Source organism: Amphiura filiformis, chromosome 2 (genome assembly GCF_039555335.1).
Source record: "Amphiura filiformis chromosome 2, Afil_fr2py, whole genome shotgun sequence".
NCBI lineage: Eukaryota > Metazoa > Echinodermata > Ophiuroidea > Amphilepidida > Amphiuridae > Amphiura > Amphiura filiformis.
The window spans coordinates 91,986,441-92,000,754 of record NC_092629.1 but is presented as its reverse complement, the minus strand read 5'-3'; the positions used below and the strand labels follow the sequence as shown (position 1 = coordinate 92,000,754).

General features: G+C 38.7%; 2 protein-coding genes across 2 annotated transcripts in view; both read left to right on the top strand.

Moving 5' to 3' along the window:
- The window catches only part of LOC140172085 (Fanconi anemia group A protein homolog), a 101,627-nt gene that overhangs the window by 68,917 nt on the left and 18,396 nt on the right, over positions 1 to 14,314 (top strand). The gene's annotated exons all lie outside the window — the stretch shown is intronic.
- LOC140146828 (uncharacterized) lies at positions 558 to 7,025 on the top strand. Its single transcript, XM_072168707.1, has 2 exons — positions 558 to 637; positions 2,221 to 7,025. Exon 2 carries the CDS (start codon positions 3,380 to 3,382, stop codon positions 6,560 to 6,562), a length of 3,183 nt encoding a protein of 1,060 aa, XP_072024808.1. The 5' UTR covers positions 558 to 637; positions 2,221 to 3,379; the 3' UTR covers positions 6,563 to 7,025.

Genomic DNA, 14,314 nt, shown 5'->3' with positions numbered 1-14,314 from the left:
ATCCAATCACAGATAATAACTATTAAATACGCGGACACAAATGCAGGTCATTGAAAAAGTATGATGACCGCGGCTCGTGACGTAGCTAAAAGTACGCTCTACAATGACTGCGTTACGTGGCGTGTTACACGTTCGAACAATTCTGCGGGGCGCTGGCGCCGTATTTGGACATCGGATGATTGCGTGCTAGTGTGATTGGTCGCTAGCGGTATTTCCTGAATGGGCTATTCGATTTTATACAGAGAAAACAACAGATAAAGTTAAAATTGTGTTCTGTTTTCAAATTAAAAGAAGAAAATGTGATGTAAATTGAATTTAAAAAGTGAAAAGTGACGGTTATGAATGAGGTTAATGACTTTGCATCAGTTAATTTTCGGGTATTGTGAAATATCTAAACATTGTGCTTTGGACCTCGGAATATTCCTCGGTTCCAAAGCACAATGTTTAGATATTCTACAATACCTCAAAACAACTGATGCGAGTCATTAACCTCTAATCATTACTAATGAGCATAATAAGTCAAATTCATTGTTTGTTTTATACACTTTTTTTTATAGCACAAAGTGGATAGACGATCACATGAACGTTATACTGGCAGGTTATATGGTCATCTTAATGACTCATCTCGTTTAATCATGTAAGTAATTAACTTTAAAACTTGAATGTTTGCAAAAGTTGAGATCAAATGCAGTTAGTGTTGATGCATGGGGATTTTTGTAATTTAAAGGGAGGGAGGACCATTTGGAGAGTTCAAATATTGTGAGTTGTCGCATTCGGAGTAATGTTCTTGACCTGGGGTAAGGGGTGGGGTGGGGTTGTGGAAATGTGGGTAATGGGGCAGGTAGTGTTGGTTTGGGGTGCTGTAAGGGTAGGGATGGAGATGGGTGGGGTGGGTGAGGTGGGATAGGGATGGGTAGGGGGGATACTGGGGATGGGATGGGTGAGAGGGTTGGTGTGTTGGTGGTAAGAATAGGCTGGGGTATGGGTTGGGGTGGGGTATAAGGGGTACGGTAGGTGGAGAGGGTGGGGTAAGGGGTAGAGTTGCTAGTTGGGTATGGGGTTTGTAGTAGTGGGGTAGGGGTGAGGTGGGGTAGGTCAGTTTACGGATGAGGTTGGTTGGGGTATGGTAGTGGTAGGGTAGGATATGAGTGGTGGGTAGGGTTGCGTGGAGTTATGGATGTGGTGGGGTGGGATAAGGTGGGTAGGGTAGGGCTAGTGGTAGGGTAGGATATGAGTTGTGGGTAGGGTTGGGTGGAGTTTATGGATGTGGTGGGGTGGGATAGGTGTGTAGGGTAGGGCTGGGGTTTGGAAGGGGTAGGGTAAGAGGTTGAATAGGGTAGGTGGTACTTGTTATGTGATGGGGTTGGTAGGAGTGGTGATAGATGTAGTGGGGTGGTACAGGTAATGGCAAAATAGTGGATTGGTAGGTGTAAGGGGTGGTTTGGGGTGAGGGTGGTTTGGGGTATGGATTGAGGGATAGGGGTGGGGTTCAGGTATTGTTGGGTAGGTGCATAGGGTTAGGAAGTAAATGATGGAGGATGGGGTAAGGGGAGGGATGGTGGGGTAAGGGGTTGAGTTGTTGTAGGGGTTAAGGCATATTAGTGGTGTGGGTGGTTTAAGGGTAGGTAGTTAAGGGGTAGGTGGAGAGGTTGGGAAAGGAATGGGAGAAGGGATAGGGTGTAGAGTTGATGGCAGGGTGTAGAGTTGATGGTAGGGAGAGTGGTTGAGGGGGTTGGGAGACACCTTTAATTTGCATCCATTTTAGGCCTATCTGATAAGGTTGGGGTATTTGTAATCGTATGGGGATTGATTACGACAGCAGGTGATCACAAAAGCAGGTGAGACTTGAGTTTGTTCAGCTTATAATTGGCGAAAATTATTTGTTTTTTTGTTACTGCTTACGTCAAGAAAGTCCCAACTTAACTTAGCCTTGCGACAATTCACATACGTGTGCTCCAGTCACACACTATACAACACGCCACTAGTGTAAGTGTTGCGCCCATCTGTGTGCATGTCATTTTGTATCAACACAAAATGTTATGAGTGTTTTGTTTTCACCAACTATAAGCTGAACAAACTTTACTGGTGTGAGAACTACCTTGCTTTTTAATGAAATTTTTGCACTTGGACATTTTCACTGCAATCTCAAATTTACTTTAAATATCAGTTTTATACTGATTAATTTGATTATGCATTTGTGTATTTTGTATTTTTATACAGTGCAGTCGACCAAGAAACGGACTAACGCTTCACAACAAGCAAGAAAACCAATCCCCAAATAGCGCAGGAAATCACCCGTCTCTTTCTAAACACCAACACTTGCGATTTATTTGGTACAATTTTGCCTAAATCTCTAACTATTGTCAGAACATTCGTGGATCTGCATCTGGCATAGTCTGCACTGGGGATATATACCGCTAATGTGCGTAGCCCCACCGATGTTATAGGTACAAGCGTACTCATGAAGAATTGAACATTTTAAAACTATACTATCCACGATACAACAAAATTACAACAAGTGCCCCCATCTTTGGTTTATAGTACATTTCTTCTAAAGCGTGGAGCATCAACAAGAGGTCTCACAAATATTCTAACAGCGCCAATTTATATCCAAAAAATAATCTAATGTCCAGTTTATTGTGTTGATTTTGAATGAGTAAGTCGTGATAGTCAGCAGTTATTTCTTCACAGACAGCTCATTTTTCCTACATGATTTGAACACATATTACTGATGTTAAGCGGAGCAGACGGACGTTAAAGCACCAGAGTCCAATCCCTTAGAGAACTAATTTCACTTTTGTCGTAATATGCGGTGAAGTACTAATAGTAATATTGTTTATAACTGTCATCTTTGAATACATTTGGCTGTATTCAGAATACATTTTGGTGTATTCAGAATACATTTTGGTGTATTCCTAATACATTTGGGTGTATTTCTAAAACATTTGGGTGTATTCCCAATATATTGGGGTGTATTCCCTATACATTGGGGTGTATTCCCAATACATTGAGGTGTATTTCTAATACATTTGGGTGTATTCCTAATACATTTGGGTACATTCCTAATACATTTAGGTGTATTCCTGATACATTTGGGTACATGTATATTCCTATTTTATAAATAGGTGTGTTATTGTAAATGCATGTATGTGCATGTGTACTTTTTAAGTAGTTATATTTGTATTAAGTTCAGAAATTAATTCATTTCTTTTGCTGTCGTGGTGCTTGCTTGTTGTGCTTTATAAAACCATTATTATTATTATTATTCTTATTATCTTAAATAGAACGTGTGATTCAACTAAATATTGATAATACCTTTCATCAGCCATAGGCCGTACTTGACCATTGTAGTTATCACACTATTCTAAGCTATAGCGCAATGGCAGTAAGAACTGTGATAGCTTTGGTGGCCATGACTACCATATACCTTTGTAACATTCCCCCAGTTACCATGGTTACTGCATATACCCCTGTCTGGAATGTATCCCTTTCAGAAGCATGTCAAACCAGTGCGGTTATAAATGAAACTGAGGGGATAGTCATGTCAGGGAGTCGCACCCATGAGTGCACTGTCAATATAGTTCACAACATAGGTATTTCTATAATGATTCTTTCAGGTGAGCTTATTGGTGCAGACTATTTGTATGTAGAGAGAATAGGGAAGTTGAATCTGTGCCCAAATAGGTATGTGGTGTTAAAGGCAGCTCGTATGACCTGTCCCATATCGTTTAAACATGATAATCTGAGGCTTCACTTTCGCGGGGGTATAACGGTGCAAGTTGTGACAAATGAAACGGCAGATTTCCTTTGTCCTGAAAGTAAAACCCATTCAGAAATGATTCAATGTAGCCATGTGGCAGGATACAGTAAGCTTGTGATCTGTAATGACACCGTTTGTGATTTTCAGTGTCCACCATCTTGTAACACCATGTTCAGTGACAGAGAAATAGTGTATGACTGTTCTGCTCAAAATGAAAAACTTCATGGTCAAAAATCATTTCTTATTTTCCCAAGTGGACTTGAACATCTAGCAAAACTAAACCTAGACAGTAATCAATTGACTATGCTACAGGTAGGTGTATTTCATGATCTTACAAGATTACAGATACTATGGTTAAGTGATAACAAGTTGCACAATTTGGAGGTAGGTGTGTTTAGTGATCTCACCAGACTGCAGGAACTGTGGGTGGATGGTAACCAGTTGGCCATGCTGCAGGTGGGTATATTCAGTGATCTCATTAACCTACAGATACTAGCACTACATACTAACAAGTTGGTTAATTTGGAGGTAGGTGTGTTCAGTGATCTCACCAGACTGCAGGAACTATATCTATATAGGAACCAGTTGGCCATGTTGCAGGTAGGTGTGTTCAGTGATCTCATTAACCTACAGATACTAGCACTACATACTAACAAGTTGGTTAATTTGGAGGTAGGTGTGTTCAGTGATCTCACCAGACTGCAGGAACTATGGCTACATGGGAACCAGTTGGCCATGCTGCAGGTGGGTATATTCAGTGATCTCATTAACCTACAGATACTAGAGCTACGTGATAACAAGTTGGTCAATTTGGAGGTAGGTGTGTTCAGTAATCTCACCAGACTGCAGCAGCTATGGCTACATGGGAACCAGTTGGCCATGCTGCAGGTGGGTGTGTTCAGTGATCTCATTAACCTACAGATACTATCGCTACATACTAACAAGTTGGTCAATTTGGAGGTAGGTGTGTTCAGTGATCTCAATAACCTACAGAGACTATGGCTATATGATAACAAGTTGGTCAATTTAGAGGCAGGTGTGTTCAGTGATCTAATCAACATGCTATACCTACATATAGACCGAATCCAGTTGAATATACTACAGGTGGGTGTGTTCAGTGGTCTTACACGCTTGCAGAATCTATGGTTATATAGTAACCAGTTGGCCATGCTGCAGGTGGGTGTGTTCAGTGATCTCATTAACCTACAGATACTATCGCTACATACTAACAAGTTGGTCAATTTGGAGGTAGGTGTGTTCAGTGATCTCAATAACCTACAGAAACTATGGCTTTATGATAACAAGTTGGTCAATTTAGAGGTAGGTGTGTTCAGTGATCTAATCAACACACTATACCTACATATATACCGAATCCAGTTGAATATACTACAGGTGGGTGTGTTCAGTGGTCTTACACGCCTGCAGAATCTATGGTTATATAGTAACCAGTTGGCCATGCTGCAGGTGGGTGTCTTTAGTGATCTTATAAGGTTAGAGATACTAATGCTAAATGATAACAAGTTAGTCAAATTGGAGGCAGGTGTGTTTAATGATCTAGTCAGATTAGAGATTCTTGATTTAAGTGAAAATCAACTAGTCACACTTCAGGATGGAGCATTGTATGGACTAAACACACTTTTAAATCTGTCTATCGCTACAAATCAACTGACGGCTCTTCAGCCAGCGATATTCCGTGATCTTCACAGGTTAGAATACTTTTATGTCCAAAACAACAACCTAACCTCATTACAGGTTGATCTAATTCAGACTATTTTTCATCTTATTACTGTAGATTTCTCAAACAACCAGTTACAAACAATTCCCAAAATAGGACACTTGAGAAAGTTGAAAATACTTAGACTTATGAATAATACACTATCTAAAGTGAGTAAAAATGTATTCCAAGGTGTCCCAAATTCCACCAATGTATTTGTTGATCAGCCTGAGATATGTGAATGCTACATGCCACATGTAGGAAATTGCACTCCATTGATAGGCAGATCAGAATACCTCACATGTGATAGGCTGCTTGCAAACAGGACATTAATGATATTTGTGTGGGTGTTTGGATTTGCCGCCATATTTGGCAATATTAGTGTCATTATATGGAGACATCTACATTACAAAGATCTTAACAAGGTTCAGTGTGTGTTACTAGGAAATCTTGCTCTCTCTGATTTACTTATGGGTATTTATCTGTTAATAATAGCATCTGCGGATGTGTATTTTGCAGAGTATTTTCCAATGAATGCCAATGCGTGGAGAACTGGTACAATGTGTAGGATTGCCGGTACTCTTTCCATTACCTCAAGTGAAGCCTCAGTATTATTTGTGACTCTCATCAGCATAGACAGGTTCATAGGCATTAAGTACCCTATGTCTACTCGCAAATTACGCACAAAATCAACCTGGATAATTGTTTCCCTGATGTGGCTTTTGGCTATTCTAATGGGAATAGTTCCCTCGATTCTTGCAGGAAATCATCCCAATTTTTATGACAATTCACATGTATGTATTGGACTCCCTCTAGCTCAAAGTGCCATATATAAAACAAAATACACACACTTACTGCAGGAACGTATAATCCATTATTCGTGGGTTGAAAGAACAAATATCACTATTACTGAAACAGAACAGTTGGGCCAGGCTCCAGGTATGTTCTTTTCCACAGCAATATTTATTGGATTTAACTTTATCTGTTTTCTTGTTATAGCTATTTGTTACATAGCCATTTTTGTCAATGTTGCCCGTACGTCCAAGGAAGCTGGACGTCAACGGGAAGGAAAGAACAAATTCAGATGACCTTGAAAGTTGGAGCAATAGTAGGGACTGATTTCTGCTGTTGGTTTCCAATAATCATGACTGGGATCTTGGTGCAAAGTGGATTAGTGAAGAATATCCATCCCAATGTATTTGCCTGGATGGTGACTTTTGTGTTACCCATTAATTCTGCCATTAATCCCTTTTTGTACACTCTGACGGGTGCCATAGTAGACTTTATTAAGAGATTTTGTGCTAAGAAAAATGATGATAGAAATGAAATAGAAATGAGAAGATTTGGAAGACAGCCCCATCCTTGATAAGTTGTCACAAAAATACATGCCTTTTTATCAGCTTCGGACCTGTTTGTATTAGTTTTCAATGAGCTCGGAGATGCATGCGTTTAATTATGAGTTAAAAGTTGAGAAAGCGACAACTATATAATTAATCTGTACTGTTGAAGAAAATAAAGTTATTTTTATTAATAATAATTATGTCAATTTAAAATGCGGATTGCATGTTTTATTCATAAATGAGTAACTTCACATACAACTTGTACTAACTTTGAAGTTTCACTATTTACACATTGATTGAAATGGTTATTTCTAATTAAAATACTTAACAAATCACATTTTATGTATCATCTAGCCTCATTTGTTTTGAATAATGGACTATTCTAGTTGAAATCCATACACCCCCTATGGAAGGCATGACCCTGAATTTCAAATGGGATCACCTGAATGGGTGACTTCATTTGAAATCTACTACCCATGTGTGGGAGATTCATAGGGTGTATAATATACACTGTATATGGATTTCAATTGGAATAGCCCTTTGTTTTGAGTATAATTATGAAGGGGTTAAGGTAGGGACTAGTGGTGCACCCACAGAAATAAATTTCTAGTCGATGTCTCGAGATCAGAAAAAATGCGTAGAAAGCGATAAACTATGTAAAATAAAGGATAAAAAAATTACAATGTAGTCAAATTTCACAATTGCTCAGATTTTGTTAAAAACCATGCCAAAGCATTCCTCTGGTTATAACGATTCAGAAAAAGTATACTTTAACCTATCTGCAACATATGGCTCTCGAGTTATAAGCATAAAGGTCAAAGGTCACATTTTGCGGCTCTGATGGGTCAAAATTAACAATCCTGCAATTTTCATAAAATTGTCTCAAATTGTTTGTCTTGCAAAATCAATTTAAATTAAAACAGTTTGCACCATCTAGGCAGGGCTGTCAACTTTTTGGAATTGCTTGGTGTGAGACAGAAGTGTACCGGGATTTGCCAACTCCAATGTTCATTTTGTACCATGATTATTTGAGCCACGGCGCTCGAGAATGTGAAAAGGGGGGGTAGGAGCAACAAATTATTTGTGACGATGCGTGAGATTTTACTTATTTTCAGCTTTTTGCGTGAGATTTACTACCTAGGCGTGTGATTATACTACCTTGGCGTGAGACCGTGAGAAATTGACCCAATGCGTGAGACTCACGGCCAATGCGTGAAAGTTGACAGCCCTGTCTAGGATGTCTCGTTCCCTAGGTAACAGGGTGAGAAATTTGACCCCTGCTGACTCCTTGGGAATATCAAAAATTATTTTAACATAGGTTATCGTTTACTACGCATTTTTTCTGATCTAAAGATGTTAATTAGTAGTTGATTTCCGAGAGTGCACTTTAGCTAGACTACATGTATATACGAGGGGGTATCCAAAAGTTTTTAACATCACCCAGAAGTGAAAGAGCTTATGAGACCATTTTTGGACCATAATGTACATAAGGACCAGTGATTACACTGACAAAATTTCATCGGTATAGCTCTTTCACTTCTGGGTGATGTCAAAAACTTGTGGATACCCCCTCGTACATGTAGGGTTGTCTGCTTATGTAAACTATAGGCCTAGTCATAAGTCATAGTATACAAATATTGACTGCTATGAGGGGCACAGTTAAAATTATTATAATAGGCCCGAGGTGATGTCAAAACCATGACTATGCCCGAAGCGAAGCTGAGGGCATAGTCATGGTTTTGACATCACCGAGGCAGTCAATATTTGTTTTGTATACCAAATCTTAAGATTCTTGTCATCTGTTTGGTTAAAAGCATCGATTTTGGACAGAGAAAGTAATAGTGTCAATGCGAACGGCACAGACGATTTCCGCGTAATTATAGCGCGCGGAAACATTAACACGTTCGTAATATCATTTTACGCTGGGAACAAAGCACACGCAGAACTATGCCCGGGGAATAGTTAAACAAAATCTGTTAACCCAGAATTCCTGATAATACAACAAAATTTTGAGTCCCAAGCTTATTCGCTGTCGAAGTGACGTAATAATACGATTAACTACCATAGCAATAGGTTAAAACAATTATTGAATATATCGCACTGCCCTATACAAGCAGGTGACACTCATCACCTGTGTATGTCTGCAATCATAGATTGAATACAATACCGCTCTTTTCAAAGATACTTATCTTACAGGTGCGAGTGACCTGGGGGGGTCACTCCCATTGTGGCCTGTACACCATCCGCGATAATCAAGTTTTGATAAGCACCCTAAACAAGGATTTAGCCCTTGGCTAAAACGACACCCTAAACAGGGATTTCATTCCTAACATCAAATTTCATACCCTAAATTTCATTTCCGGCGTATTTAGCAATTGCAATTTTGCTACCCTTTTTTCCAATTTTCATGTTTTGACACCCTAAACGCGTTACGCGCGTATCGTGCCTACCCACGAAAAACTACCCTTTTTACGCGTTTTCATTATCGCGGATGGTGTACAGGCCACAATGGGAGTGACCCCCCCTGGGGCGAGTGATCAGCATGATATGAATATTCTGTAGAATTACGATCCCAGTCTTTATCCCTGTTCTTTCACAACAGGGTTCAATGTAGAGGTACCGTATTACAAATATGCCAAAAATCGGTTTTGAAAAAAATAAAAGTACATTCTGAAAAAAGATCGTACATTAAGGCTTTAAAGTTGCAAATTGGGAACCCAAAAATTTGGCATGTGTAAAGGGTGGGGGGGCAAGATTTTTTGGCAGGCCAAGAGGGGGGCAAGCAATTTGTTGGCAGGGGGGCTCGTAATTAGGCAAAAAAATTAGTTGTGTTGCCCTCAGCGACCGACCCTAAATCCTGAAAAATCAGGGTTGCAATTTTTTTTTGAATGACGATTTTTACAGATTTTTACAGGTATGTTCAAAAAATCAATGTTTTTCACTTAAAATTAATATTTTATTGAAAGTGATTTAAATTGATTATCTAACAAGTGTCCAGTATAAGCTTAAAAAGTTACCTTTTCAGAGTCTGAGTTGAGCAAAGACGTAGCTTGCGACGCCATCACGACGTCTTCATTCAACGTAGTGATTACACTCCTCCGGTCACCTGACCCATACCTGCCAACTACTCCGATTTTCGCGGAGTTACTCCGATTTCCCTAGTTTTATACCCCCCGAAAATCGGAGTACTCCGATTTTTTTTTTTTTTTTTAATATTTTTTTTAATTTCTTTTCCAAAGTTTTCGCGACTTTGGAGAACCACTGGACCTATTCTGAAGTGCTAGGATCATTCACAGTTAATTTGAAAACAATTGGAAAAAATTACAAAAAATTACAGTTTGTTATCCTTAATATGCAAACCACTAACTAATGTTTACCTCTTCATCTAGCACATATTATAAATTATTTATTTATTTATTTATTTATTTATTCTTTCTTTAGGCAGGGTAGCCCCTTCAATGCTAAAACACTGATTTCCAAGGAGGCCCTGCATCAAAAAGTACAACATTCTTAAATTAAAACAAATTTAAAATTACATATAAATACTGTACATACATGTACATGTAAATAATATAAATTATTTTACGATACAACTTAAAAATTACATATGAGCACACAAATAGATTATGATGCAGATGGAATAAACAAAATTATGAAGAATGAATCCTATGCTTCAGAGAGTTGATATTCTTGAGAGGGCACTCTATTCACGTGGTTTCTTTTCCAACGCTAAAAGATCACAAATTTTGGTGGTTTGCAAATGAAAAGTGTCTTGATTACGTAACTGTTATGAATAATTTATTAGGTTTTTCAATGCAATGGCCTCGACCCATTAATACATATTATCTGTATTATCAAAGTACTTGGAATAGCAACCCGGTGAGTTCACTGAACTACGCCTAATACTGATGGAGTTTTAATGGCGTTTAATGGCGCTAATCCTCTCCATACACAGATGAACAAATACAATAGATGAAGGTCAATACGTATGACCTCCTATGTGACATGTTATATGTGATGTACAAAAACCTGAATATCATAAAGATCAGTATTCGTTTGTGCATATGAACTGCACATTTACGTTGCTAAATATTACTCATTATATATAATGACAAATATTGGTATTATGACAATACGGTATATACATTGTATATAAAACAACTAATAGATCCTGCTATCATGGCGTCAGGTCAATGTTCATCATATCCTGTATGTTTCTTAAAATTCACTCATATTTGAGACAAATTGTTGTGCCCATTTTATAGGTGAATGTAGATCCGTGTTGTTTTTAATTTTCATTTCTTTTTAATGAAAGAATTAAGGTTTTCCACTGCACGGGGCCACAAGGGTGATACTAATTTTAATGCTATATTTTCAAAACGAATATGTGTTCCCGGTTGGCTCTATAGCGATTTCACAGAAAAGGTATTTCTAGTACAATGCAGCGTTGGACTCTAGCTGAGAGCGTAGCCTAAGTCATTATAGACTCCAATAATGGCTCTCCATACACAAATGAACAAACACAAAGGAGGGTAGTCTCCTCCGTGGCCAGCTTGATTTCGATGGAGCGAAACCAAATTGGCTGCGGAGGAGACGGGTAATTTTGCCATGCAAATGAGCTGAGTGTCGCACAGTGTCGACTTCCTATTCGATAAATATAAATTTAATACTCCGTTGGTGAGCGACGGCGACTCTTATTTCACGAACGCAAGAAAAGGAGTTCTATCTGATTGGCTAGCAATCGATCGCTTAGGTCGCTTAGTAGTCAACTACAAACTCAAAACTGAGCATCGTATTCAATTCGATTGAAATCGATATTCTATTATTGCCGTAGATAAAGAGAGTGATAGTGTGTCAATAATGTACATTGTATTGCAGCTGGATTTTACATGCATTCTTTTATATAAATTTTTTCTCAAAGAGTTGAATATGATCAAAATGTTTACTCAGGATTTCAAATTTTTACCCGCAAATTGCAGTTAAACATATCCACAGCAAAATACAGGTCCTCACTAATTAGTGTATTTAATTTCCAGTTAGTGTATTTAAGATAAAACCTGACAACAAATAAAATTTTCTTGCAATAGAAATATCATATGGGATACTGATATGGTAGGCCGCAACCGCCACAACAACGATGGAGCTGCTACTGCGTAGCTGACTTTTTTGCTCCGTGGAGCCAAATTGACCAATCATGATCATGCTAGAGTTTTTCATTACTCGGAGGTAAAACTGACTAATTAAGTACGACTTACTCATTACGTGAAGCAAATTTATTCATTAAGAATTTGCCAGACGAGCGTCACGTAGTTGCAAGATATCCTCGGTCACAAAGAAAAAAAAAAAAAAAGTAGTTTATGAAAAGTACGAACTGACTTATTATTAAGATGGACATGCACTCATGAAACTCATACAGTATTGTACATAACTATATAGCTAGGCAGAGTGGTGGTAAACTATGCACGCAGTTCTGTGATCTGCAGTGTATCGCCGGGAGCTAATTTGTATAACTTGCGCGGTGTCCCTGAGGAATTTGACCTTCAGCAAACTGCAAACCAGTTCGGATTTACTTTATATACTAGTAGTAGGCCACACATACTGTAGTTACTGTCCGTTTTCCTATACACAATACTCAGTGCGCTCACCATTGACGCGTGACCTCTACAAATAGTGTATGTTAGAAGTATAGGCCATTGCCTAGTTAGGCGTCACTACTGTGTAAAAAATAACCGCCAATATTTAAAGTATTCTCTGAAATTCTAGAAAATATAGTTTTGTAACATGTCCTAAATTTTAGCTAATTTAGGTGTTTGGAAATATTGGTACTTTTGTACCAAAAAATATGAAGAAATTATTTCTAAACCGTGTTAAGTCATTAAGCTTCTCATTTTCAAGAACGCTGGTTAACAATAAGCAGACTATTGTCTCATTTAAGTAAACAAAAGCCCACAGTATTGTTACCTTGCGTTAAGCTTTATAATCGTTCACCCAACTGAAACTATAATACCAGCTCATTGCTCATTGCACAGGTAAAACAGACACAAGTGCAGTGTGTATTTAACCAGAGAAGATCTGATGTAACATAGTTGAGCTGTTTTCATTGAGTGTTATCTTGGTTTAATAGCTTTTAATAGGGTTTAAGTCCTTCAAAGGTCGTGGTGAGTTCTACTGTAGACATGACTGCATCATGATTATTTTTAAGTCAACAACATTCAACAATATGATCACCGTGATAGTATGAGAGTATCAGTACCGTGGGTGTCAGTGATCCTGGCCTGACACAGTAGACAAACAAACAAACAAACACGCCACACACATGACACATGCATGCATGCAAGGTAACATTGACTATACACTAATCAAACAATGGTATTGATCCTGTACAACTGGTCGTGGTTTATTTACAATCGATTCATTTAATATCCCCATAGTAAACATTAATTTTGGCAAGAGTTTTCTCTCTCTGGAACGAGAATGCATCCACTGGCTCCAGCGTAATGAAAAGATCTAACATGATTGGTCAATTTAGCTCCCGAAGTGAAAAGTAAGCTACGCGTAGCAGCTCCACGTTAGGCGGTTATTCGGCCAGCCATATATTGATCATGCGAAAATCGTAAAACATAGAATAGAAACAGTGTGGCAGGCGTGGTTGTTGAAAACGTGAGGATTCATCGTACTATCACGGCAATTTTTAACACGAAGATATAGGGATGTTGACGGTGTGTGTCGTAGCCCTGCTGTGGTTCTAGTGTGTTCTTTAACCCTAGTGGCTAGAGCTCTTGCTGTCTCTCCAACATAGGTGTCCGTGGTCAGGTGACCGGAGGAGTGTAATCACTACGCTGAATGAAGACGCCGTGATGGCGTCACAAGCTACGTCTTTGCTCAACTCAGACTCTGAAAAGGTAACTTTTTTAACTTATGTCAATATGACAGAGTCCAATATCAGTCTACATGCTGCTAAGTATCCAGTAGGCAAAATTGACAAATGTCCCTAATAGAACTTATTTATTTAATATTTGTGGGGATTTTTAAAAACTGAAGGTTTAAAAAAAAAAAGGAAAATCGACCGTCCGACCCAACCTTTCTATTTTCCCACTTGAGGGCAACACAACATATTTGTTTTTTTGGCCTTATTGCACAGCCCTTAATTTGACCTCAGATGACCCAATGACCTTTGAGTGACCAACCCCACTCCTACTCTTACCACACCACCATATAACATCTATGCCCAAGGTTTGCTTGCAATGAGATTGGATTTCTCCATTTGAAACTTTACTTTGTTAAAACTCCCATCAAAAATGTCACATACAGCCGTACATCCGGAAAAGCGATTCTGTAAGTTCTTATAGACCACTTGACATGTGATGCCATTGCCCGGCAGTACATGTATGCACAAATTATGGCAATTTCCATTGTTCTTTGCCCTGCAGTGTGCGTACACATCATAGTTTGCTCAGCACATTTATTTTAAATCGGCCACCACATTTCACATCGTATAAG

Bases quoted from the DNA above. Each gene is read 5' to 3' on its own strand.
- LOC140146828 (XM_072168707.1), top strand. From the start codon at position 3,380: ATGGCAGTAAGAACTGTGATAGCTTTGGTGGCCATGACTACCATATAC.